The sequence below is a fragment of the Hippoglossus hippoglossus genome, chromosome 19 (assembly GCF_009819705.1).
Source record: "Hippoglossus hippoglossus isolate fHipHip1 chromosome 19, fHipHip1.pri, whole genome shotgun sequence".
In the NCBI taxonomy this organism is placed as follows: Eukaryota; Metazoa; Chordata; class Actinopteri; order Pleuronectiformes; family Pleuronectidae; genus Hippoglossus; species Hippoglossus hippoglossus.
Genome location: NC_047169.1, coordinates 6,780,282 through 6,807,966, shown reverse-complemented (window position 1 = coordinate 6,807,966; position 27,685 = coordinate 6,780,282). Strand labels below are relative to the sequence as shown.

General features: G+C 42.0%; 2 protein-coding genes across 7 annotated transcripts; one reads left to right on the top strand and one right to left on the bottom strand.

The window, feature by feature from the left end:
* Window positions 1-4,106: 4,106 nt before the first annotated feature.
* On the bottom strand, window positions 4,107-22,596 carry LOC117752369 (breast cancer type 1 susceptibility protein homolog). Of its 4 annotated transcripts, XM_034569581.1 has the most exons (22): window positions 22,470-22,571; window positions 21,768-21,860; window positions 21,607-21,660; window positions 21,414-21,494; window positions 21,216-21,304; window positions 21,092-21,128; window positions 20,882-21,012; window positions 19,041-20,366; window positions 17,775-18,941; window positions 17,555-17,625; window positions 16,634-16,757; window positions 16,061-16,118; window positions 13,723-13,826; window positions 13,161-13,366; window positions 12,927-13,014; window positions 11,801-11,878; window positions 11,595-11,635; window positions 11,062-11,145; window positions 9,187-9,244; window positions 6,653-6,726; window positions 6,037-6,097; window positions 4,107-4,288 (listed from the first exon to the last, which is right to left on the bottom strand). In XM_034569581.1, the coding sequence occupies exons 2-22, from the start codon at window positions 21,839-21,841 to the stop codon at window positions 4,194-4,196; spliced, it is 4,101 nt and encodes a 1,366-aa protein (XP_034425472.1). In that variant the 5' UTR covers window positions 21,842-21,860; window positions 22,470-22,571; the 3' UTR covers window positions 4,107-4,193. The 4 variants fall into 4 exon arrangements, 3 of the variants coding, with proteins under 3 accessions (XP_034425472.1, XP_034425470.1, XP_034425471.1); XM_034569579.1 differs by having other exon boundaries at window positions 17,775-20,366; window positions 22,470-22,596; XM_034569580.1 differs by having other exon boundaries at window positions 13,161-13,363; window positions 17,775-20,366.
* becn1 (beclin 1, autophagy related) lies at window positions 22,595-27,587 on the top strand. Of its 3 annotated transcripts, none has more exons than XM_034569587.1 (12): window positions 22,595-22,937; window positions 23,104-23,236; window positions 23,355-23,419; window positions 24,161-24,219; window positions 24,318-24,408; window positions 24,524-24,660; window positions 24,786-24,980; window positions 25,083-25,229; window positions 25,371-25,520; window positions 25,738-25,798; window positions 25,913-26,055; window positions 26,759-27,587. In XM_034569587.1, the coding sequence occupies exons 2-12, from the start codon at window positions 23,110-23,112 to the stop codon at window positions 26,925-26,927; spliced, it is 1,344 nt and encodes a 447-aa protein (XP_034425478.1). In that variant the 5' UTR covers window positions 22,595-22,937; window positions 23,104-23,109; the 3' UTR covers window positions 26,928-27,587. The 3 variants fall into 3 exon arrangements, with proteins under 3 accessions (XP_034425478.1, XP_034425480.1, XP_034425479.1); XM_034569589.1 differs by having other exon boundaries at window positions 22,786-22,937; window positions 23,110-23,236; XM_034569588.1 differs by having other exon boundaries at window positions 22,786-23,027.
* The last annotated feature ends 98 nt before the right edge of the window (window positions 27,588-27,685 follow it).

Genomic DNA, 27,685 nt, shown 5'->3' with positions numbered 1-27,685 from the left:
GTTAAAATACTCCTGGAGGCTCCGGGGCTGCGAGTAATGACGATCGCAGCAGCAACGTGTGAGAGCAGCCGGGGCCATCGTGGACAAGTGAACTCATTAGTCACAACTGCTTGACTACAGAGATCTGACATGGGGCTGAATACGATGTGCACACGGACATCTCAGATCTAAATGATGTGAAAATAGCTGAATTATATTCATTAACCGATATAGAAGCATGAGAGCGTGTTCGGGTTCAGCTGTTTCACTGTCAGAGGCTAATTTTAGGCTTTTGGCTCATGTGACGACTTCAATCAAATCTTGATGGAGTTTTCTGACCAAATTTATGCCCGACGCATTTGATGATTTGCTCTTTGATGGCTTTTATCTTGTGTAAGTATCAGTTTCTTTAGAAGTAACGATGAAAAATTAAATAATCAAACTCCATAGATATAAATATATAAATTGATTGATTAAACTTTAAAAGTTTAATATCGCTGACAACCAGTGATCTAAATCAAACCAAATCTTTTTACTACTTTTTATCTTTTTACCAAAAATTTTACTACTTTTAAAACAATTCCCTGATATATTTCTATTACATTTGTTGACTTTGTCACTGCAGATTATTTTAGCTTGGATTAAATGTAGATTTTGTATTGACAGTAATTTCAAGTGTCAGGGTAACACATATATCCCGGGTCAAACTTCACCAAAGTTGAACTCCCCGCGAAGCCGTGCAGCAAATGTTTTATTAACTCGCGCTCTTGCTTTAGAAGTGAACGGGAGGCAAAGGTCCGCAACAGAACCTTATGTTTTGCTTACGTGCATATGTGTTAAATCTTGAGTGTCCACAGAATATGATCTCTGTAGGATTCTGTAAACTGTTAATCTGAAATTTTAATGAAAATTCTCAAGTCGACAGCTTTGCTTGTATTGAAAAAGTGTCCAAAAAGTCCAAATATCACAGAAGATACAGAAGCACATCCTCACATTAAAGATGCTGGAATCAGGGAATTGTTGACATTTTTGCTGAAATGACAACACCTCATCTGGGCCCTGCTCTCGTAGCTTCGCCTCATATAACTGTTGTTCTCGAGCAGCAGAACGGTCCCTAGCAACCTCGTGCTCTGGTGTGAGTGTAAAAAAAAACAAGAAAAACAAAACAGGAAGCCTCACTCTGCTCATGCCGAATTTAGCTGGAGGGTAAATGGCTGCCCTCAGGTGTTTGAAATGCCAATCTTCTGGTACATGTTTGCACACACGCACACAGATGTGCGGCTTCACAAACGACTGCGCTGAAACGCTCCAGATGGCCGAGCAGAATGTTTTCTGCTAATTTCCCCTGTGAAGCATACGAACAGAAATATCTTCCACAAAACCCCCGGTCCGACCAACGCTGAGGCTTTAAGACTTAACAACCGCACACACACAAGACTGTGGCTCAGGAGGTAGAGAGGGTCATCCACTAACCAGAAGGTCGGTGGGCCGATCCCTGGCTTCTCCAGTCTGTATATTCAGAAGTGTCATTTGGTAAGATACAGAGCCCCAAACAGAGGGGCAGACAGTGTATGAATGATGGGTAGTTAGGAAAAAGCTCTGCATATAGAAATGCAGTGTGAATGTGTTCGTGAACGGCGACTGGGACTGAGAACAGACATTCACGGTGCCCTGAGGATGAACCCTGAAGATTTTTCATGCTGTGCGGACAGCAGGTCAAAGGTCACATATTAATAATTAGTGCATAATTTGCCTGGAAATTTGTGTGCCCCCCTCAGAATGAATTTTAATAACTCTGAATTTGTAGAGCCATCATCAGGTCAAAATATGAATTTGTCCTGTTCATACAAAACAAAGTGTTCTCGTCTCTTCTTTAACACCAAAGACGTGCAAAGCTAAGAGGGTGAGTCCTGTAAATAATATAGCTGCTGACACTTAATATTATATCTTATATTGATTATACACTTAGCTGAAGAATGTGCAGCTGAGGAAAAAGGGACTGGACTTTCCAAAGAGACTCATTTTCCTCATCCTAACTGAAAGAAAGCAAACAGTGCAGCATTGTGAGCTTTCAGTCTCTATCGTGCTGTAACCCCCCCGTCGTCACAAAGAGTAACGGCGCTGAATGCATGCTCGGCTGCAGCCCCGGCACTGAGAGGGAAAAAAAGGAATCAGCTGACTGGAGGAAAGCGGCGTCCTGGCACTCGGGCGTCTGGTACCGCACATCTGGCATTTAAAAAGCCTCGGTGTAAACGCGCTGACGTTACTGTTTCGCGTTGTGCTCGCTTTCTGTTTTCAGCCACCTGGTTGTTTGGTAGCTGTTGTTAATGCATGACCCTGAAACCAGCGTCTGTACTTCTCCTGCAACCAAATGTCACAAATAGTTATTATAAGTTAATTAATTTTTCCCATTGGCTTCTTCTTACTGGACGTAGGCGTTCATATTAAGAAGTTAAAGAAGAGAAGTAGATGTTAGCAGATCTGTGCATGTATCCGTCATTCCGCACAAATCTATACTAAGAAAACAAGTAAGTTATATAATCTTCACTTTGGCCCTGAAGGTGACATCTACATAAGGTTGATGTAGGGTCCAGCCATTCATGTCGACTCGAGTCCTGGAGGCTTGTTCTAGCTCATTCTGCCAGAAAAGTTGAGAGTGGCTGCAGGAGCACAATGTTCCTCCGCTGCAACTCACTGGTTTCCATATTGTTCCAGTGGCTGATGTTTCTGTGGATATGACCCCCCCCACAACATTCATTCTGGTTAATTCATGGATTGCAGTCTGCCACAGTGCAGACCACCGACCCGTCCTGAGGGACTTTGAGTTGGTGCTGTACGTAGAAACATACATTATTGAGCTGGTGCGTTTCTCTTCTGGACAGAAACGATGTTTGCATGTTGTACGTGGACTGACTTTTCATGAGAGATCTGAGGTTCTGAAGGAAACGCACCGACGTTCCCAGAATTGGAAACTGAAAGGAGTATTTTGACATTTTAGGAGCAACTATTCGGCTAGATGAGCAGATCGATACCATGCACCTCACATATCTATGCATTGCATATGAAGCTGTGGCCAGCAGCTGTTTAGTTAAAGGTTCAGTGTGTAGGATTTAGTGACATCTAGGGGTGAAGTTGCATTTTGCAGCTGAATACCCCTCACCTCACCCTCTGGAAGCCTTCAGTTGTCATAAAAACTCAAAAGATGTTTTTAGTTTGTCCAGTCTGGGCTACTGTAAAAAACATGGCGGCCTTCGTAGAGAGGACCCTCCCCCGATGTAAATATAAAGTATTTAAATATAAAGGACCCATTCTATGGTAAAGAAGACAACAATTCAAACAATTTAGATGAAACACACCACAAGGATTATTTTATATTCAATTTCTGCTAACTTGATACATGGAGAGTTTGGTATTTAAGTTTAGTTTAGATTTCCTTCTGTTCGACCTGTTTTACCTAGAAACCCTTGAACACAAACACGATGCATGTTCTGCGTGATGATGGAGCCTTATCTGACACAGACATGCATCCTTTTGAGATTACATCAAACCCTTGTACACTGAAGTGTGAGGGCTGATTTATGTGCCCTCAAATGGCTCATTCCTGTAAATCTCTTCCCTCTCATTTTATTCCCACACACTGGCTGTGCAATAATTCATGAAGCATGTTACAGCGCACAGTTGTGTGTTCGGTGAAGCTACAGGCTTTCTGCCATGACCAGGAACACTGGCTTTACACTGGGGATTTGCAAACAACAGCGGCAGAACCGCGGAACATCAGAGGGAACACTGGAGATGACAAGAGCTTCTTATACTAGATTACAACTGACAGGAGGCAGCAGGTAGCGAATACTGTAAATGATTCTCTCTGCAAACCCCACGGATGATATCGATGATGACGGGTGTATTGAATTTAAGTTGCAGCTTTTCATTCGCTTGGTTTTAAAGGTTCCAGACGATACACGCTTAGCCCCAAAATATAGTTTTAAAATATCATCATGATCTTCGGTCTTTTTTTAGCAGTGATATTTGTACGTGTGTACTTTGCTATTCAAACAAAGAAAGAAAAAAAAATCGAAATTCAAGAACTTTATCTGAATTCAAAGCTGAAATACACAGAGCTTCCAGCATAGCAGTATAAGCAGATGTTTATTTATAATATCGGACGTAAAAACACAGGATATGTACAGTGGAGATGAGACCAGAGGACAACGTGGTCATGGCGAGTAGTTGTTGAGGTTTTGGAGGGTGTAGGTTGCCACTGTGTCCAAGAGCCAACCACGTGTCACCACACTCGCCTGTCTGAGGAGACCTGTGGGGAGACAGTGTATATTAGGTTCGTCTAAAAATGAATGAATCATAAGTATGAACAAAAGAATAAACATTTATGAGGACATGATTCTTGTGATATCCTCCATAGCTTAGGGGGTAAGACTCCGACCACAAGTCCCAGTATTACCAGTTCATCTCCGACTGAGGACCTCACATTCTAAATGAATGAACTTCCATAGCATAAAGCAAAATGCTTGGTCGGTCATTGTTTACACAGGAAAGACTTGATTCAATTTCATTTCTTTAAGGTTAATATTACTTAAACGACAGACACATGTTTGCCATTATAGCTCATGAAAGATAACTGAGACCATAATGAAAAAGATACCTGGAATAACTATGATGTTACTGGACAAACATAATTTCATGTTGACTACACGTATTAGTCTGAACATCAGCCGAAGTTATGCAAAATTCAAATAAGCAGCAAACTTTTAAGGCAACAACCCGAAGAAAGAAGTCCAGAACTGCTTTTAAACACAATCTGCAGTTTACGCACAGATACTCACAGATTTCAATTACATCCGAGGACGGTTGAGAAAAAAGCACAAGACATGTCTGTGATTTCAATCAATGGTGCAGAAGAAGAGGATAAAGGGGGAAAGGGAAGAGGAGGGTGTGGGTGTGGGTGTGTGTGTGTGTGTGTGTGTGTGTGTGTGTGTGTGTGTGTGTGTGTGTGTGTGTGTGTGTGTGGGGGGGGGGGGGGGGGGGGGGGGGGGGGGAACTGCTCCATTACCTGGGCTACGAGCGCCAGAGGACGTGGAAAAGGAAAAGCCGCATTAAATATGCAACAGCGCAAGTAAGGATGCCAGGAGGAGCGAGGCAGGGGAATTTGGAGCCGCTTTCTCCGTCTCCGTTTCAAACTGTCAGCTCTCCTGGTGCCACGGCAGCCTCTCTCTCCTGGTGGCCAACTTGTTTTGACATTTCCCCCCGCCCGCTCCGATCTGACATTTTCTCTTGGCCATTTCTCCGCCGCTGCCTAACTTCCTTCACACCCGCTTCCCTGGCAAGTCAGTCCTCTCGCCCTCGTTGGGAAACTGTCTCGTTTTGGCTGGCAGCGTCTGCCATTTCACTGTTCTGTCACAACCCAACTGGTCCTCACAGGCACAAACACACTCAGACGTAGAGACGAGTGAACCAACAGGTGCACAGAACGCAGCTTTGTGCGGAACATCGATTCACTACTGTATATCCAGATAAGAAAGCTGATATTTAACAATATTTCAATCAGCTGCCAATAAATTGACGTTTGATTAACTTTATATCTATTGACAAATTAACTGACTTCAACCCAAAACGAAAATAGCGACAACCCTGATGGTAACGAGACAATATTATTTGTCTGTTTGTTTTTCACCAGGATTATGAAAAACTCCTGAACAGAATTTCACAAAACTTGAAAGGATGGGACAAGGGCCAAGAAAGAATCTATTACATTTTAGCATGTGTCCGGACAAAGAGGTATATATATATATATTTAAAACATCTATTGGTATATTGTCTGTCATACACAATTACTGTCTGACTCTCCATAGGTCAACGCTTGTGTCAGACTCAAACCCCCAGGTGAAGAGATGTATGAATTATTTAACCAGCTCCCACTGCTCCCACTGCTGCTGCCAGTCTCCTCTCGATCCTCATTAACTCCGTACGCAGGCACGTGTGTCAGTGTGTTATTTCTGTGGTCTGGTTTAAAAGTAGCAGGTGAAAATGAGGTTTCAGACTCACGGCTGAAGGTGGACGATGATGACTCAGGTCCAGGCTGTACAATGACCAGCTGACGGGACTTCTGTGTAAAAATGGAAAATTGATATTAGGTTCAGTTTTAAATTATATTAGCAAAACGTAGAACATATTTTCACACAGAGTCAATCAGACTGAAAGGAAATTGTATTTTCACCAATATCTATAATTTTATATTAGCAATACATTTTTGTTTGGGGATTATTGATTAAGCTGTGGTGGATTTTGGACCTGGGGATTTTCAACATTAATCAATTGTTATCACTTATAAAGTGACATTTGCTAAACAACTGCAGCACAGGGATTTTTCTCAAAAGAAAATCATACACAAGGCGAAATAACAGTCACAACTACAGAATGCTGCCAAATCCCTGCAGGTAGGATTTTTGCCATTTAGTTTATAATACATATCTCATAGGAATCATAAGGCTTCATTAAAACTGAAACATCATTAACAGGAGTGAGGGGGAAATAAAACTGCTCACATGAAAACAATCAAATGCCAACAATTGGATTTTAAAACACTCATCTCTGCATTTCAGCCAATAAGACTGACTGTGAGTTTATACTTTTTAAAATGGGATAGTTTTGACACTCTTACCTGTTTACTGTCTAGGAGAAGTGGATCTGTAACTACAGCTGCTCCACAGAGCTCCACCATCCACTCCATTTCATCTATAAACACACACACACAGTTGATGTATTTTGGGAGGGGGGGGACAGAGTTTCAAAAATGTATCAGCAGTCATGCCTACATTTGTTTTCCTCCTCTCCCCCTTGAGGGGATACAGAGCAGACTCATTTCAAACTCAGACTTCCTTAGAGGGAGGGAAAATATATCAATATTCCAGTCTCCACTCAAATCAATATGTACATCTCACTTAATCAGTCATTGCACTTTAAATAAATTTTTTGAAAATGCCTTCGTCTTCAGACATCAGCGAACACCTTCTCCAACAACGAAAATCACCAGCTTCCCTTGTTTATTAGCGCCAACATGAAACCACTTTATCAACACATGGCGCAAGCTTTAGAGAATCTCATCATCTGACAAACTCCAGCAATTAAATAATGGATGAAATCCTGTGCGGCTGAAGAAAAACAGACTCCATCCTCGTGTTTGTGCCATGTATAAGAAAGTCTTTAAGCTCCACACGCAAACGAGCAGATGTCGGGCCATTAGCAAAGCTTCATCGATCCGGCAGTCGGCGGGAGGATGCTGCAGGAGCACTTTAAGAGCCCCAGGAAGAAGGAAGCAGCGTGCACACCCCCCGAGACCTTCACCCATGATCTATCTGTCCATTCATTCATGCTGGAAGGATGACGCTAAAAAGTATTTTGTATGAAGGGCAACCTAACTCCTCTTCCATCTTGAACTTAGAGGTTATTAGCGGTTTTTGACCAATGCTCAACAACTACAAGAGTATTTACAACGATTATTAATAGAACTGCAGAAGCACTTCTACGACTGAAAGCTTATTTCTAGTTTCTTGTCAGATATAATCTCCGGGCAACTAACAGACACCATAGAAACCGCTGTGCAGTATGACAGCACCGCAGAACATGTTCAATCCACCCACACGCTGGGACCACTTGTCATTTCTCTAAGGTGCGGAAATGACACAGGTTTAAAAAACAGCACAGGTTCCAAGCTGTGCGGCGTCAGTCAAAACCTGTGTGAGCTACTTAAACTGTCCCTCTTTTTATTGTCATGTTGTCTCGCAAGTACATCAGAGGCCTGCAGAGCTCAATATAACTGCACAAGTGTGCTTGAGAAAGGCAATTCTTGAGTGAGGGAACAAAACAGTGCCGACATCCTGACGGCAGCTGGAATAAAAGGAAAGAATAACATGAAATTACAGTGTTATTGTGTCTTTTGAAAGAACACAATTCCTGTGGCGTTTGCTGCATTTCACAGACAAACAAAAACAAACTAACAAGAACTAGTTACCGATGGAGGGGAAATTAAAGTAATCAGAGTTGGATTTGAGATACAGTTGATAATTTCTGAGTCTACGCTGCAGAAATTGCATATGCAACTCTGAAGGATTTTTCTCTAAAAGAAAAATGATTTAAAAAATATTCAAGTTGCTCATCACCTCATCAAAAGACAACATTTCATACTCCTCCACAGAACACTCCACAGAACGCCATCACTTACAGAGCTCCACAAATAGTGTGTGACGTGTGCTGGCAGGTAATTGTGACAGAGAAAAACACATACTTCACATACTCAACCTCTCTGCTAAGCAGGTAAAGACGGACACTGTTTATGTAGCAGTCACCATAGTTACACTATCACTTCACTGCATGAAACGGGGAAATAATGTAATGACACAACAACACAAGTGGACTGAACATCTTGGGAAAGTTATCCAACTAAATTCAAATTTGCAAATAGAATAGATTGTTTATATTGTGTATATTATTACCTTTTATGTATTTCCTTTTGTCTACATTTATTACTTTTACTAATGCTTTTATTTTTACTAATCCCTTTGCTGCTGTAACAGGGCAAATGTTCCCATAGTAGAAATAATTAAAGATTATCATATTTCAGTAAAAGTAACATGGCGTTGCTTTAACTCATCTCAAACTGAAAACACATCTTTAATGAACTATAACCAGAATTTATAAACAAGTTGTACGTTTATGACGAGTTTCACAGTTGGAACTATTTCTTAGTGACTTCCTGTAATCTAAACAAGTTATGGAGACGAGGCTCCACTCTGCACCAGTGTCGTTTTTGGCATGAAAACAAATTGGCTCATTTAATACAAATGTCAAAGTGTTTTTTGAGGATAACAATTCCTTGATTAAATGCTGAAATGTCAATAACGTGACCCTCAAACCTCCAGTGTTGGTGGAGCTCTACAAGATAGAGTTCAAGACAGATCATTAGATGGTGAAAAAGCTACAGATCCTGTAACTTCCTGTAGTTTCACTCTTTCAAACTGATCTGACATCGTCATGAGAAAAATCCAAAATACACTCGTTTCATGCCTGGTCCACGTTGCCTGATGAATTCCAGCCTTTAGTCAGGAAGTCAAATACAATATATTTTTTTTCTCCATGGAAAATGTCAGAAAATGTCAGGTTTCCAGTTGGAAATGTCAGGATGTTGTTGCAGTTTACCTGTAGTCATGTCTGTGAAAGGCCCCTGGAAGCAGATGCTGTAGCCGCTCATGAGCAGCTAAAGACAAACACAAAAGAAAGAATGAAAAACGCTGCTGTGAGATTTCTGCAAAAAACTAAAATCTACAAAAGAGAACATTGAATGAGTGAATTTAACCTTCGGATAACGCTCAATGATACTGAATGAGTACGGCCATTGCAGCCGTCACCATTAATGCTGAGTGTGTCTCTGAACTTTGCACCTGTCTGAAGTGTTTCACTGGTGGGGCTGAAACACTTCACCCAGCATATCCCCGGATTTACAACAAGTCCACCGCACTTACTGCGAAAAATAAAACCCCAGGACCTTGTAAATTTTTTGCTCTCGCTGTAAATTCAAGGCAGAGTCGAACAGAACAGAGTAAACAGAGGCACTTTCACGCTATAGGAAATATCTCAAAAAAAGACCCGTCCAACCCAAGGGACACGTTTTATTGCACTCAGGGTCAATAAGCCTGAGAAAGGAAAGGAAATCCGTCTTTTCCTGAATCATGGTAACTGCAAAAAAGGAAATGGTGCAACTTAGATCCGCAGCCTCATATATAGTGTCTGGGCAGATGGTTGGTGTTTGGAAGATAAATGTCTGAGCTGCCGGAGAAAGAAATAGTAATTTCTCACACCTCGCCGTCCGTCCATAGTGATCATTAGCCAGAGGTGCTCGGGGAGATGAAAAAGTGTTTCTCTTACAGATTTTTAATTTAGACAACAGCTAATGTCCTTCAGGAGGTATTAGAGTGTGTGCTGTGATAACATCCAAACACACACACACACACACACACACACACACACACACAAACACACACAGTTTCTTTGATTTCCTAAACATCAACATTCCGCTGACAGACTCCCTCCCAGTCCATTTCATCTGTTAGTCTGTTTGCCAACGGTGCGGGTGACAGAAGGCGAATATGAACGGGGGGGGCAATCTGTCCGGCTCCATCAAAGTGCCGGCGCGGTGCTGAAGCCACTTAAATAAGCCTGAAATTACTAGCTAATTCAATTAGCAGAGGTTCTTCAAAGGCAGCGATACGGCCAACACGACACCTAGCCATCTCTAATTTTCCCCTTCAGTGGCAACAGAACCGGTCCTGCTGGCCGCGCACCAGGAGGAAAATTACCATTCGCTCTCAACAACGAGGGCTGTGCTAAGAGGCTGTTGCAAGACGAGGAAACAAGGTTCAAGACCTTCCTTGAATGCTGACTTTCATATTTTTGTCCCGTCTTACTTATACAGTAGCATTTGGACAGTTGCATATTGGATATTGAAAGTCAGAGTTTGACTGTAGACTGTAAAGAGATGGTAGTTAAATCTGTAACAGTGCTGAGATAAATCCTTGAGGTCAATGTGTTTGTTCCGAGGTCCCTGACAAACAAAATAAATTATTAAATTAAATGAATCCACTGATTTTTTCCTGTTGTCTGAGGAAGAGCTAAACTACAGTTTCTGAGTTTTTAACTTGACTTAGTATTGCGTTGTTTTTTTCTGACTTTATTCGTCTTTTTGATGGGTTGTAACATAAATGCAAAATTTTTTGCCACTTTGACGATTTAAAAAAAAGCAGATTTCTGTATTGGTGTTATTGTCAACACTTTTCTCACTGGTTTAAAATTGGCCGGGTCAGCTTTTAATCATGTGGCTGAACTTGAAACACAATTTGTTTTAATCTTCAAGATATAAAACATGATACAACAGCTGCAGGTGGAAGACCAGAGACGTATGACGCCAATGTTTCGATCCTCTGGGTGATCCCCGACTTTACCTTTTACCATTAGAGGTCATTAGATCAAACAGAGGCTGTATAATCGACCGTCCTGTTCAATGTGCCAACGACTCACATTACTGTCTGCAGTGGTTCGAGCTCTTGAAGGGCCCTGGTGGTTCGGTCCGTTCACTACGTCGCCTTTCACTTCAAAGACACTCTGTTGAACAACAAGGGAAACTGGCTTCAGTGTGTATAAAGAACAGGAATGACAAAGCTAGAATGGCTTTTCTCTTTCTATCACCTTTCTAAATAAGTGCCAAAAAGATTCAATCTCATCTGACAAACGGAATCAATATTAATATTCACTGAATTTATTTTAGGAGTAAAACAACACCGAACACATCAGTTTGACAGAGTTCCTCTTAAAAATGCATGGAAATGCTTTGAAGTTCTGGGAAATATTTGTTAAATTAATGGCGAAACTAAACTACAGCTTGCTGCAGGAATCACATGCGACGTTTGCTAAAGCTAATGGGTGACAAATAATTGATGAAGTATCGCAGCTAACCTCGTAGAGAGACTCATCATGAAGCATTAATTAATTCAACATCAAGACATAAGGAGATGTAACAGGAAGTCACCGGTGTGCAAATTAAAGGAGCATACCTCATCTAGGAGTTTCTTTTGTTTGAAGCACTCTGAAATCCCTGCGGAGAGACAGAAAGAACAAAAACTTGTGAGCTTACACTGTATTATGTACCACTCCTCTTATTCCAGCCGATCCCTCCATCATCGTGGTGTTTTGCATTTAGACTAATTGCTCTAAACTCATCAGCGACAGAGCTGTGACAGTGAAGTGAAGCAGGACTCACACTGGAAGCTCACGACCCACTTCCTGCCCGCGATGCCAAGGAAGTACTTCAGCGTGCGCTCGCACACCAGCTGTTCATCTGGAAGAGACGGGAGATCAAGAAGAGATGTGTGACAAGGTGTGTGAGAGTATGTGTACAATCTCTCGCTCTCTCACGCTCTCACACCCTGATTTTGTAACACAGATATGTCAACACAAACTGAGATCATTTTCCAAAGAAATATGATTCAGATAAACTGACATATTCAAAATAGCTCCCATGACGATGATCGTAATCATTATTATTTAAGACAGCGACTGTTTTAAAGGGGACATGTTTTTTTTACTCAATAGCTTTTATAAAACCATTTTCGACAGCCAAAATAAACAAAGAGTTTTTTTAAACTGCACCAAAGAGTTTTGGAATGAGAACGGTGTAAAATGTCACAGACACAAATCGAGGATGATGAGCAGGATGAAGGGTTATTCTTCCTTCAAGAGATATTGAAATTCTGCATTCATTTGTATTCCAGTCAAGAGCTAATTACTGACACCTCACACACAACGTTAGTTTAAAGGATTTCAAATTACTCTCTGCTAAAGGTTAGAACGGGACATGTCCTGCTCCTTTTCAACCTTCAACCAGAAAAGCTCAAGAGGCGCCACGTTCCCGTTTTTTTTGTGGTTGCCTGGGAAACAAGCTGCCATTAAAAAGGAAAAGAAAAAGACAACTTCAACGGTGACAGTTAATACGCTGCTTTGGAGACAGCGAGCTTTGAAAATTAAAAATAATCTATCAGAGAGTGTAATTAGCAACAAGTGGATGAATGGAGGGGCGAGTGTGTGGGTGAGAGAGAAACAGAGAGCTTATCTCCAAGGAGGGTTTTAACTGACGCACAAAACAAGCTGTAACGACACGTTGAAAGAAAATGTACTTGTGGAAAGGAAAATGTTATTGCAGGAGGAAATGTTTCAAAACAGTTAAAGGGTTTAAGAGCAGGTCTAATTGCTTTACTGCGTGTGAAGTCGATTTTGAATCATCAATTAGGATCTTGTGAATAAATTCAGCTATTAAAGACACTTTAAACAGCGGCAGTGTTGAAATGAAATGTTACACACTCTCACTACCTGCATGTGAGCACACTTACCTGTGCGCATGACGATGTGTGTGACCTCCTCTGTCACCTGGGAAATCACACGAGCCCCGACTCGCTTGGCAAACTTTTTCACAATTATCTGTCAAAAAACGACATTCGATGAGTTAGTGTGTCCTAAAACGGAGATTCCTAAACAGACTAGTATGCCAACTATCAGGCAAACAAACACACGTCGATGACAGCATAACCTCCTTGGCAGAGGTTATTCATTGATTAATCTGATACCTGTTCATTGGGCCCTAATCCAGACGACACAAGCACCAGCTTGGCTTTAGTTCTGTCTTTTGGAGGAGTGGTGTTTTCTTTGTCTTCTTGTCCATCCGATGGTGAATTACTGCTCTTCAGTGTCTTGGCTGCTGAGCTTAAAACAGGCGTCTTGGAGGCGTCAGTGCCCTTTACACTCAGCGCTGTGTGTGTGGAGCACTGCACTGCTGAGAAGACAGAAAAAAAGAAAAATAAATACACATATATTGAAAATACACACATACACATACAATAAAACATGAAAAATAAGATAAAAGTCAAATCAGACCGAGCTCTCTTTGAAAAACACACAAAAAACAAACAGGAAGAAGACCATACACCAGATGAAACACTTAAATCTTTTGAACATTTTGTGCAGCACTAAAAATCTAGTGGCCCCCGAGAGGGATTTTGTCCACACACACACGTGTCCCTGTGCACAGTTGGAGAAACCTAATACAAACGTGTGGAATCATCATGTTAAGGAAAGAAAGACTCATCTGACACAACTACACTTGTTACAACATCACCCGGGGAGCCTTACTCGTCTGTGTAACGCCGACAGGCTTTGACACGCTGGACTCAGTGACCTCTCTGCCATCAGATGCTCTTGTGCCGGGCTCTCGCTCTGCCTCTGGAACGCCTTTCCTGTAAAAGTGACATTTATGTTAACCTTTATTGAGCAATGATGTAAAAGAACCTGCACGCTGCTGACTGTAGCTTCAGTAGCCGAAACGATTGCAGCGCTGACATGAAGCTCAATATACCGACAATATTGACTCACGTTGGCAGTATAAACTTGATCAATTCAAGATTATTTATGTATTGGCGTTTGCAAGAGGACCAGTTCTCTTTACTTTATCTCAGAACTGCATTGGATTTGGCCCATGTCCCGCCCACTAACATGGAGGACAATTTTAAAAAGCTTTCTTTATATTCAGTCTATGTTTTGACTTGTTGCTTGTTTCAGGAGTTTTCCACATTCAGTTTCCAGACTCGAAGATTTCATTGTTACACCATTAAAAAAAGAAAACATCAAGGTCGGTCTTTTCTATAAGTTTATGGTCATTATTGTAACATGAGGAGATGGTGGCCTCTTATATCTGAATAACAGCAATTTAAATTCATAGTCATTGTTTAGCTTCTCATCTAATTTGATGAAAACAAGAAAAACGAATTATTGTCCAAATACTTTCTGACTGCAATGTAAATACAAATTGTGAATCCAGTTGCTTGTGTCCTTTGTCATGAGAAGATTAAAACCTGTGTCATAACTGATATGAATAAAATTTTGAAAGTCTTTTTGATTAATTTCTTCACTCAAAGACAAATGATGCTGACTGTGCGACTACATTTAAATGACCTGGACCAAAGTGATAAGTGATATTTTACTTTCCAATCACACCACTGGGCTCTTGAAATATGTGCTTTTTAATTTAGAAATCTCTCTCTCTCTCTCTCTCTCTCTCTCTCTCTCTCTCTCTCTCTCTCTCTCTCTCTCTCTCTCTCTCTCTCTCTCTCTCTCTCTCTCTCTCTCTCTCTCTCTCTCTCTCAGAACCCTGCGAGGCAAGAGGTTGGGGCGGGCGGCGGGGTAGTCAAGCAGGAGAGATGAATTACTGTAGAAACACAAGTTTCCCTCTAAGTGCTCTAAATGACACATAAGATGCAGTCAGTAATGACTTTTTTATTCTCCGCAGCATAAACAGATTCCGGGGTTCATTAGTGAGATTATGCGCCTGTCCTCTTGAGATGCATCACCCTCTGAAAACAAGACTAACACACACACACACACACACACACACACACACACACACACACACACACACACACACACACACACACACACACACACACACACACACACACACACACACACACACACACACACACTGAAAGAGACCAATTACATGCCACTTGCTTCACATATTATTCTCCTGAATATGGCTGCATTGAAATATGGCTCCATTTAAAATGTATTAACACTGTATACAAGTCTCCGAGGAGAGAAATGCAACGCACTCGGGCAGATATTATGTCATTGGATTTCTTATTGAGGCTCTGTTTGAGTCACATGGTTTGAGGCTAACATCGGGCCAGCTGATTGGTTAACCAGCCAACTGAGAATAACAGGTGCTTGTCTACTTGACTGAGAAGTCTGTGTTTAATCATTGGTCCAGTCGTCAGTTTTTTTATTTAGATAAAAACCTGCCTCAGTTTGTTAGTTACTTTTATGATTTTTGACTTTATGGCAGGAAGTTGAATGAGAGGTTAAAGCTATAGTCAGCAGCCAGTTAGCTTAGCACAAACACTGGAAACAGAGGGAAACTCCTAGCCTGGCTCTAAGCACCTGTAACAAAGTGCAGCTATCAGGATTTTCAATTATGTGACTATCTCTTCCCTGGGAGCAGAATCATCCTAAAGTTTCCGCTCGTTGCCCGACAGCTGCTCAGAGCCACGCTGCGACAGGTTTTTTTCCAAAATGTTGAAGTTACATGAACTTTATAGAAAGTTAAAACATCTGCCAATACAAAATGAATGTCCCCGATAGCACCAGAAGGATCAAAAGTTGAACGTTGACGAATCTCCCTCTCGTTTTCAATTATAATATCATCACGCAGACGACTGCAGAGAACAGCCGACCTCGAGAATGTCCTCAATGGAAACTGTTCTCAGGCAGAACTGGTTTCTATCTGTCCAATTCCTGAGAATCATTTAGCTGTGAGATCATCAGCCTCTTATTCATTTCCTGCTTAACACAAACAAATACTTTAGAGACAGACTTTCCATGTTTTCGTGTTAGCTGCGAGTCAGAGCAGCGTTTATTTGTGTTGAACATCATGCCTGTTGTTTTCAGTGAGACAGTTTAACAACATGTAACTTACTGGTCTGAATCTTGGCATGCATCCTGGTTACACGGGAGGGGTTCCTGGGTGTCTGGGCCTGGAGACACACAACAACCGTCATGTCTAGGTCAGCTTTGAATATTTGATCATCATCAACTTCAACTATCAAAATAAATAGTGTAAAATTGTATATTTTGTCCAACCAATGGCTCAAAACCAAAATATGCTCAGTTTGATATTAAGGAAACTGATAAAATACACATTGTGTTGCATTTTAGAGGCTGGAACTAGAGCTGCAATATTCTGTCTAATCCCATCGAGCCTGAGAGAAAACTAACCGACCCTGACAGGCATTCTGTGTCTTGCGTCCGAACCCGACAGGATCTCAATGTTTTTCTCGATTACAGGCACGTACGGCGGAGAAAAAAAATTAAGTAGCTAGCGCAGCCAATGTGACCAAACCCGACCCAAACCTGAATTTCAGTTCAAATAATTTGTCGGAACACGGCTTGGGTCAGGTATCCACACTCCAGTGAATTCGTGGCATTTTGCTTTGAAATATCAAATCTAATAATCTTCAGTTTATCAACTTCTACAGTATTATCTGCTTACCGGTGGTTTTGCTGCTGGGATTCATCTCTTTCGCAGGACTTTGCTCTTTCTCATGAAGCACCTCTGACACCAGAGCCATCAGCTTCTCCAGCCTCACCAGCTCCTTCTGCATCTGTATCTTTTGCTTAGAGAGGGAGAAAAGAGAGCAAAGTAAATCAGCTCATTATTACAAATGAGGCAAGCGCTTAAATAAAAGAAACAGGGAGGAACCTGCAATACAACATTTACTATCTTTACTGGAAGAGAATGGCTGTTTATTTATCCATACAGCACACAGTGAGGAGAATGGTAGAATAAGAGACAGAGAGGTAATTACATAATATTTGAGAGATTAGAGGGGGTTCAGAAAGCAACAGAGAGAAGGGACAAAAGCTTATTCTCAGCTGGGGCTGCTTTGGAAGGACAGAGTCTAACTCTTTTGAGTTTACAGCATTAAGTGCATTGATTATGTATACAGACACCCTCGCTCTATATTCTGAGATGTCTGTAATCCTGGGCCCTCTCTAAACCCCGGAGCGTGAAACTTTAACTCCCAGTCAAATACAGTCAACGGATAAAAGGGGGAGCGCTGGAAGATGGATGAGGTAGAAAACAAGAATCATCTCCGAGGCGGCATTTCCTCTAACGCAAATGAAATGCAATTTGGAAAGCTGCTGAGGGGGACATATTTTACTGAGCGGGGTAGTCTGTCATCCAGGATCTGACAGGTTTCAGGTTTAGAAAAATGTGGTTGCTGCCCTCTATGGGGCATGAGGTGAAAGTGCATCACTGGGAGCACAGTGAAAATGCATAAAGCTAAACAAACAGATGGACAGATTGTGTTCACATTAATGGAAACTCTCACTTTGACGAGGATCAGCGATTCTGTAAAACCTTGGATTTGGAGTTTTTGAAAGTACCTGAGAGCATTACTATATTTACCTGTGTGACAAGGACCTCACTTGAAAATTGTGATGACTCCATGTCAATGTTTTCATTTACTGGAGCATCACCTGCAGAAAAGAGATAATCAAATTGCTTTGAGATACACAGACTCTCAGAGAGGGAAACAACAGAGTAAACACAATTTGCAGATCTGCTTCCTAAAATGAAGCGTTTTAAAATGTGGATTTTATTTTTCGCTTACTGAGAATCTACTTACATTCATCTGGCGTTCCGAACAAGTCCACAGACCCCTGGCTGGAGTTAGCACAGTCGGGGCTGGGGCATGCAGGCGGACGGCTCAACCGTTCTGCTGCATCAGCTGGAACACATGCAGCCTCACATCCAGTGGCTTCACTGGAGTCTCCTCGATCCCGGGTCACAGCAGCCGGATGAGCTGACGTTCCAAAGATTTGAGTCAACGTAGGTAATTCCTCTCTGGATTCATCTGACTCAGATGAAGACTCCAGCCTCTGAGTCCTTCTCTTGTTCCTCAGGTTGCTCTTGATGGGGGAGTGTGCGCTGAGCTCTCCGCTTCCATGGACCGTTAGGACAAGTGGTGTCACCAGGCCGTCAGGAGTTAAAGAAGACTCAGCAACTAAGATACGTTCAGCCGTGTTGTCTGAATGTTTTTGAGAAATGCTGTCTCTCATCTCCTTCCATTTCATCTCCTTCCATTTCCCAGCATCCTTCAATGAACAATCACGCTGACCGTTTGGGATTTGAGAGCTCTTCGAGGCTTCGTTTACCTCCTCGTGCTCAACATCTGTGAAGCGGAGCCCGGATTCTACGAACTGAGGACTTTCAATTTCACGTTTTGAGACTTGATTAGGAGTGAGGGCGCTGCTCTGACTGTTCCTGGAAAGACAGTTACCAGCAGGACCGTCCTGACCTGAACTACTGGTGACAGGGTTCAAGGCTTCAACCACCACTTGATCTGGTTTCTCAACTGATTTTCTTGTCAGTATTGGTGAGATAGAAGGAGAAATCAAGTCACTACACAATGAGTTTTCATCGTCTTTTAGTGCCTCCTGGTCGATAATTCCAGATGTTTTCTTGTTCGTCTGTGTTTTTGCAGATTCAACTCTAGAACAAACAAAGTCATTTTCCTCTCCTTCAGCACCTTGTGTGTTTTCATGGACTGAGGTACGGCTCCTTTTCCCTTTCGGACCACAGAGACGGAAAGATTTCCTCTTCGTGGCTTTGAAGCTCTGGAGCAGTTGTTCTGTGTCAAGCTCGCTGTCGTTCTTTTCCTCCTCTTTCTCCGTTATCACGCAAACTGATGTTTTCAACTCAATGTTTTTTGAGGATTGATCAGTCGGATTGTTATTTTCAAGTGTTGGACCAACCACAGTTGCTTCCGTTGGACATGGAGAACTTGGGACCACTGGGACAGAACAAGGTCCAGTAGCTTCAGAGAGCGTTTCAGCATTCGGCAAATTCTGCACTTCAGCAATGGACTCTTGTTCTCGGTGAGTTCTCTTACCAGACTCCACGTTTTCAATTCCTCCTAAATCTTCATCATAAACACATCCATTTCTTTTGGCCAACTTTCCACCCTTAGGTGATTCTGCTTTATCCGGTGTTTCACCTTCAACTTCCTCCTGCTGCTGAGTGACATTGACATCTTTTTCAATTACATTAGCTCTCGAGTTTGCTTTCTTGTGACCGTCCTGGACTTCCTCAGCAAAGAGCTGAAGCCTTCTGCTTCTCCTGGTGCTCCTCATGATGGGGGTTTGTTGGTCCTCGCTGCTGGGATAATTCTCAATTTGTACCTGAACTTCTTCTGACTTCACTCTAGTCTTTGGATTGGTTTCTCCATTTTTAACTCCAACGAGAACAAGGGGCTTCGACACTCTTGCAGACTTGCCTTTTTCTGACCTTGTGTTTTTACCTTTCCTCCTGTCAGGCTTCTTTGGCTCAGTTTTGTCTGACTTTGCCTCAGCTTGCTCCTTTAAATCACTGTCAACCTGCTGCAGAGCGTTTTGCATTCTTTTCTTTGACTTTCTTTTTAGTTGTTGTGGTTCAGACTCCGCCTCAGCAATCACATCTTTGCCAACAACATCATTTTCCTCCAAGTCTTCCATCTGTTCTGCTTTTTTTAAAATGTCACTGCTATCATTTACGTCTTCTGTTAGCAGTTGTTCTTCCTCTGAGTCGCTTCGGTTTTCATCCTCAGAGTCTGTTTTGTGTTTTATGATTGTTGGCTCAACAAAAAGTGAACGAGAGCTGTTCCTCTTCCCTCTTCTGTCTCGTTTGTAGACGGCTCCGAACACATGGTCTTCGAGTGCTTTGGCACGATCCTCTCTCTTAGAATTAATATCGCTAAGGTGTTGCTTTACATCTATTGTAGAGGTGGAAGAACAGCCATCAGAGTCATCTGGGTCTTTGTCTGGTTTTTCTAATTCGAGACTTCCCTCAGGTGGAACTTTCATCAGCCACTCTGCAACTTTTTCAAGACTTTTCTTCCGTCTCCGCTCAAGAATCTTGGCGGACTCCAGATCCGTTTTCTGCTTCTTCCGCGAAGACTTTCTTAAAGGCTGATATTCTGTCTCATCAGGAATTGCTACCGGAAGAAGGGAGGCACTCTCCAATTTAACAGATCTAAGTTTGCCTCTAGTTTTATGTGTTGATGCCTTTTCCACAGTTTCTAACATTTCTGTTTCTACTGGTTCCAAATTATCTGCAGAGCTGTGCAGTTTCTTGTCAGACGTCGGCAAAGCCTCCCCAAGGCCGCTGTCCAGGCCTTCGTGTTCTGTAGTCAAAGGAGTCGAGTCTTCAAGTTCCATGAGTCTTGCAAATCCATTCTGGGCTAAAACATTGGATAAAGAAATTATGAATAATTAAGTATTTGGAAGAAAACTTCAATGAGGATGAATAATGAGTTATCAGTTTCCTGTTTGATCTACTGAAAAACTAGAAACAAAACTAGGCTATAATATGCATACATGTACATATATGCAACATGCAAGCCTTGGTTGCTTAAAGTAAAGAGGAATTGTATCTTGTCTTTGAATAGGAATCTTAAACAGGACACAATAACACATGTGCAGCACAAAAAATAACAAATCACCACTTTCTAAATATTTAATGACCGCAGCTTGTCCTAAAATAGGAAAACATCAAGAGCAATTCCGATTTATTAGGTCATATCTACTTCAAATTGAGCGTCAGAGTTGTTTCTACACTCTAGTTCCCCAAGTGGGACTCTATATAATAAAAAAAAATGTCACATTTATTTTTAACTGGTACTAAATTATTTGTAACTAAAGCTAATGTCGAAATTGATTTGATCTAATAAGACCAACAGTTACAAGTGATTTTTACCTTCTATAGTTGAAGAATGGGACCTTGGAAGATCATCTTGGTCTTCGTTTTCCACATAGTCCAGGTCAGTGTGGGCTGTTTCTCCAGATGACAAATTTTGAGGAGGTTTGATGGCTTCCGCATCTGTGACACTGAGTAGAAGAAAATACGAGATCAGATTGATGTTACATTAAATAACTAAGTTTAATTTCAATGGTTCTAATTTCTTACCCTAACTGTTTTTCTTGCAGGGACATTCCAGTGAAATCTGAAAATGTACGAGGATTTTTAGTCGGTGATGTAATGCGAGTTAATTACATGGGGGCATTTGAAGAAGTCTGCAATGTGATCTTACAGTTTGTGCCAGTGTCATGTTCATATGCTTGTATCATGTCCTGCAGTCCTGCAACAAGTCTCTGAAACCCAGGGCTCACCTGCAAACTCCTGCACAGGTCAAACACACACACATATATTATATATTATGATGTACATAATAGTAACAATGAACTTTCAATGACCGGTATTGAGCGTCTTCTTATTGATTTTCTCAAACCTTTTGGTTATCTTGGTTTTGCACACTGGACAGTTGGCCCGGTTTTGTTTGGAGTTGTCCACAAGTTTCATTATGCAAAATCTATCAGAACAAAGAAAAAAATAAGCAAATGTATTATTCATGATTGCATGTGGAATAAATGAATAAAGTTATCAATCATTGAAGTAAAGATTATTAATAATATGTTCTTTACTTGCAAAACTGGTGGTCACACTTGGTAGATACCGGTATCGTCAATAAATCCAAGCTACATGTGAAAGACAGTGTGACGTAAGTTCAGCACGTTACAGTTCATCTCATAGTAACATTTCAAAACATATTACAGATCACAGAACGGTTGTCGGGGTCACTCACCATATCGGACACTGCAGAGTCTCCCAAAGGACTGAGATCCCCTTTTTAACATCTGAGGCCTTTGGCGTTTCCATGGTGATTTAAAAAAAAAAGCTAAATCAGCAAACACAGAACACAAGTTATCGGACAAAAGTACACAATGAGACAAACTTAACCTGCTCAGATAAAAACTGTCACTTGTATGACTGTGTGTGTACTTTGGTTATGTCACATTTCCTGTACAGATAGGTGGCACAAATACACATGTAGCCAGCTTTGTTGTGTTATCTAACAATTAAGTTATCAGGGCGGCTGCAGTATTTAGATTTACTACAATACACTAAACAGCATCTCATTTGCTTATAGCTGTTTTTTACAATAGAAAACACACTTAAACTGAGTTTCAATGAGGATTTCATGCACAATAAATGATGTTTAAGCAGCAGTACGTCACACAACAGTACTTCATGTACAGTCAATGGGTCAAACACAACCCTCCTGCTTATATTAGCGTTAGTTAAAGTTCAACACTGGGCTGTGATTTGTTGTTTTGTTGTTTTGGTTACACAACGGATTAGTTGGCGTTTCCTCTGCTTTTCCTCCAGAGACGGAGACAGTCGAGGGAAACACACCCACAGACCCACGAGTGACCAGGAAGTGAAGTCTGTCGTAGTTCAAATGCAACTAATTGATCATATGAAGTAAATGTTTACAGATATTTACCTCGTTTTAAGTCCAACGTTACAAACACACAAAACATCCGCTTCACTTTTCCCGCAACTAGCTCCTCTTCTTCTGCGGTGGATTGACTTCACTCTGCGGCTGATGCTGCAGCGACACCTGCTGGTTCGGATCCGGCCGCGGCTCCACAGTGACTTCACCTCACTCGTCTTTTTCTTATGTTTTGATTAAATTCGATATAAAATAAGATCGATAAGTAAAACCTATGAAACAGACAAATTTAATCTCATTTGTTTAATTTTAATCAACATAAACGAAAATGTGGAATGCGGTTTTCTCGCTTGATTTTGACGTCACGCGGAAACGTAAACAACAACACGGAAGTGGAGGGGGGGATTCGCGAGGAGCAGAATGCTACAGTGACGCTAACTCCATCGGAAGTGTTTTCTTACTTTCGTCATGCACGACTGAGGATTACAGTGAACTAGCTTTTATTTGTCACAAGCGGAAGTGAGTGTGTGTTTTGTTGTGTTTTTACGAGCAAGGCTAGCTGTAAGGTTAGCCGTAGCTTCGGGCTGCTAACTAGCCAACGAGCTACAGGTTTGTGAAGGAAATAGATAAAGGGGCTGTCAGGCTTCACTGTGTGTTTTTATTTATCTTGTTTGTGTTCCTGTAGCTAGCGATGGAGGGCTCCAAGTCGTCGAGCACAACCATGCAGGTGAGCTTCGTGTGTCAGCGCTGCTGTCAGCCCCTGAAGCTGGACACGTCCTTCAACGTGCTCGATCGGGTCACGATCCAGGAGCTGATAGGTACGTGTACTGTCAATCAAGGTGTAGTGTCATGGCGTCCAAAGTGCTCCGTCTGACCATGAAGTCACTCATCTGTGTCCCCTCTCCTCCTCCTCCTCTTCCTCCTCCTCCTCCTCAGCTCCGTTGGTCACTGTGACTCCCAGCAAACAGGCTGACAGCAGCGAGGGGGAGACAGCTCCAGAGGTGGGTTCAGCAGAAAGCACTCAGCACTGGGTGAAAAGGTTTGGGCACTAGAATAAAGTTTAGATGTCAGGGAGGGATTTCATTTAACAATTATAGAAAAGTCTTTGCTGTGACAACAGACACATCAGGTTTGAAAACTTGTTGTAAACTCATAACCAACTACCCTCTGCACATCTGTTTTCCTGCCTGTTTGCACTTTTTTTTTTTATCCTACTCACCTCTGGAAAGATGTGAAATAACTGATACTCACACACGTTGCAATAACTATATATACACATGGGCAACAATTTTTAGAATATAGGACAAGATGGTGAATGTCCCCTGTACGTTTGAAGGTGTTCTGCACAATTTATGTTACCAACTGCCAGTAGGTGTTAGCGGCCACCAACAGATGCTAGGGACATAACCTCAGTTGTGCGTCTTAGCGTCATCAAGTGGGCAATAACTTATTCACACACACTCCATACAGTTAATAATTGAGATCAGAGCTCTTGGCGGGGGGGTTTGATAATAGTTCTTTATGACTCTGGCTGTGAGTTTGCGCTGGTTGTCCTGCTGCAGAATGAATGTAGGACTGATCAGATGCCTCCATCATTTATGGTATGATGTGGTGTGATGGATAAGAATATAAAGATCTTAAGCGCCTTAAGCTTTCCACTGTACTGAGTAATCCACATTCTCCATGTCCTTCACTACAAGTTCAAGTGTATTTGAGTCTCAGGAATTACATTTCTCTTCCAGGAGACCTTTGTAGAAAACAGGCAAGATGGAGTTTCGAGAAAGTATATCCCTCCCGCACGGTGAGCACCCACTTTATTCAGGAAATGGAGGTATGGATTGAGTTTGAAATGTGACATATTCTATAGAACTGACTGAACTGCCGAATCTTGCTCTACAGTATGATGTCCACAGAGAGCGCCAACAGCTTCACCTTGATTGGAGAAGCATCTGATGGAGGCACGATGGAGAATCTCAGTCGTAGGCTAAAGGTCAGCAAAAAAAATTGGCAATGATTTAAGAGGTGTCACCTTGTTGGGGTCAGCTCATGTTTGTGTCTGTGGCATCTATGGCTGAAACTAAAAAAGTGACTCTTTTGTGTCGCAGGTGACGAGCGACCTGTTTGATATAATGTCGGGTCAGACGGATGTGGACCATCCGCTGTGTGAAGAATGCACTGACACTTTGCTGGATCACCTGGACACACAGCTCAACATCACAGAGAACGAATGCCAGAATTACAAGTTAGTCGAAGCATGACACATTAAATTACTTTTCAGATATTATGTTGGTATTCACTGCCTCAAACAGATTAACTAGCTGAATCCTCATGTGTGAATTAAAACACACTATTTGAATGTGTTTTTAGGCAGTGTCTGGAGCTGCTGTCACACCTGCAGGTGGAGGAAGAGGAGACCCTGCTGGTGGAGCTGCAGCAGCTGGACGAGGAGGAGGAGGCCCTGGTGCAGGAACTGGAGGCGGTGGAGGAGCAGAGGGCCAATGTGGCCCAGGACCTGGCCCAGAGCAGGATCCACTCTCAGCAGCTGGACACAGAGGAGCTACAGTGAGTGGCCGAGCTGCGGTGCAGAGGGTGAGAGAGCAGGATATTCTAGATGATACAGCACCTAACAGCTGCGACCCTGTCCCTGCTGCTTTGTTCTGAAAGGTACCAGAAGGAGTACAGCGAGTTTAAACGGCAGCAGCTGGAGCTGGATGATGAGCTGAAGAGCGTCGACAACCAGATGCGTTACTGCCAAATTCAGCTCGATCGGCTGAAAAAGACCAACGTCTTCAACGCCACATTTCACATTTGGTAAATTCACACACAGGAGAAGAAATTGTTATTTTTTCTCCTCACCAATCAACCACGACTTAACAAATATTCAACCAGGATCAAAGTAAAACAAAGCCTATTGAGTGCGATTGCGAATAGTTTGTTTCTTGTCTCGTCCAGGCACAGTGGTCAGTTTGGTACCATCAACAACTTCCGCCTGGGTCGACTCCCCAGCGTCCCTGTGGAGTGGAACGAGATCAACGCAGCCTGGGGACAGACGGTGCTGCTGCTGCACGCGCTCGCCAACAAAATGGGGCTGCGATTTCAGAGGTACACACACACACACACACACACACACACACTCCAAGTTGCTGGCAGTTTTTTAGTTGAATCTTGTCTTCTCACGTAGCCACATAAAATATGAGCAATAATATTCGTGAAATGTCTTTTCTTTTGACATTTCAAAAGATGTTTCTGTTATTTAGTCGGTGATTCAACACTTCTGTTTAGCTTTTATGCAATAAGCTCAAATATGGTCTCTCCTCAGATATCGTCTCGTTCCATATGGAAACCACTCATACTTAGAATCACTGACAGACAAGTCCAAGGTAATATGATGCAGAATTCTCAATCCCAGCTCTCCCATCATTTTTTAAAACCAACCTCCAGGCTCCATCCAATCTCTCCACCCCCCCCCCCTTTTCTGTCTTGTGTTTGCGCAGGAACTTCCTCTGTACTGCTCAGGAGGCCTGAGGTTCTTCTGGGACAATAAATTTGACCATGCCATGGTGGCCTTCCTGGACTGTGTCCAGCAGTTCAAAGAGGAGGTGGAAAAGGGAGACACTGGCTTCTGTCTCCCGTACAGGTCAGAGCAACGTCATGATAGCATATCCTACTTTGTCCTCACGTTAATAAACAAGTATTTTTTGTAAATATCCAAGAAAATGTAATTCAACTTATTCTGAAGGGGCTGAATAATTATCTTTTTTGATTGTGCCACTGAGGCAAATAATGTGTTTTAAAGGAAAACATGTATGTTCCGACCACATTCATGTTCCCTTTCTATTTTGAACTTTTGAACCTTCCTCTCATCTTCGCACCAGAGTGTGATGTAAACTGTGTAATAATCTACACGGGTAAGTCGGGTAAGTGAGTAAACTCGTGCTGCAGGGAGAAATGCACCCGTCCTGTTCTAAATACCTTATGATCCTTCCTCTATTGGCACCTTGAGGACAAACTCTGTGTTTAATGCCACAGTCTGAACAGATTTTCATTAAATTTAGTGAACACAGACCAGTGGTCACAGAACATTTTGGCAGATTAAGACGTAATCAACATCTTAAATTTCCATTATTGCAGCTATAAAATGAAGAACCAGACTTCCAAAGCCCGGGGTTGTATTTTCTGAGTTCAAAATCTGTGTAACACAATTGACAGAGATAAAGTCTTGGTATTAACACTCAAGTCCCCTCAATGGTTTTATAGTCTGATAACGATATTGGCTCCAGTGTATCCACCAGGCCTCGTGTGATGGCTGTAATCAGGATTTTTTTCTTTTCTTGTGTCAGGATGGATGTGGAGAAGGGGAAGATCGAGGACACAGGAGGCAGCGGTGGCTCCTACTCCATCAAAACCCAGTTTAACTCGGAGGAGCAGTGGACGAAGGCGTTGAAGTTTATGCTCACCAACCTGAAGTGGGGACTGGCCTGGGTCACCTCGCAGTTCTACAACAGATGAACCTGCTGGACTGGAGTGCCTTGAGTTGTTGGGTTTTGCTTTTCCGTACACCCCCCCCCCCCCTCTGATTAATGGATTACTTTTGGATCTTACGTGGATTTTTGGCCAAACAAAAAGAAATGTTACTTCTTTTTATTGAGCACAAAGACACATCGAGCAGTGTCTAAGTCTTCAGTCCAGATTGTCTGTTGGTAAATGAGGCCATTTAAATCGATATATTCCACACTTCCCCAGACTAGAATGTACTCAAGAAGAAACTAATCCCAAATTCTCACCACTTTTTCAACTTCAAGCTATCTTTGGTCTCCTGTTGCACTGCACATATTTGAAATCACTATTTTATTCACTCTTTCAAGTGTTTGTTTTTTCTTTGTCCCAATTAATATAAACTATGGAGAGTTTGATGTGATCATTATGATCAAGGAAAGTTTTTAAATGAACAGTTTAGTATTTGACAGAAGTACATCAGTATTTGTTTAACCTCGACTGTCGTTAACCACGTTTTCCAGTTACACACATACTCGGTTAACTATTGTATTTAGAGGTGCACTGATACGACTCCTGTGTTCTTACTCTGCACCGCCACCTGAACATGTGTGTTCAAAATGATTGGATCATTTCAATGGTCTGAGTTAATAAACATAAGCTGTGGAAAAAAAACATCTGGTATGGAGATTTATTTTTCTAGCAATTAGACATATTTGACATGTTCATTGAAGTATCTGCATCATGGGATACCACTCAACATAGTTAATAAT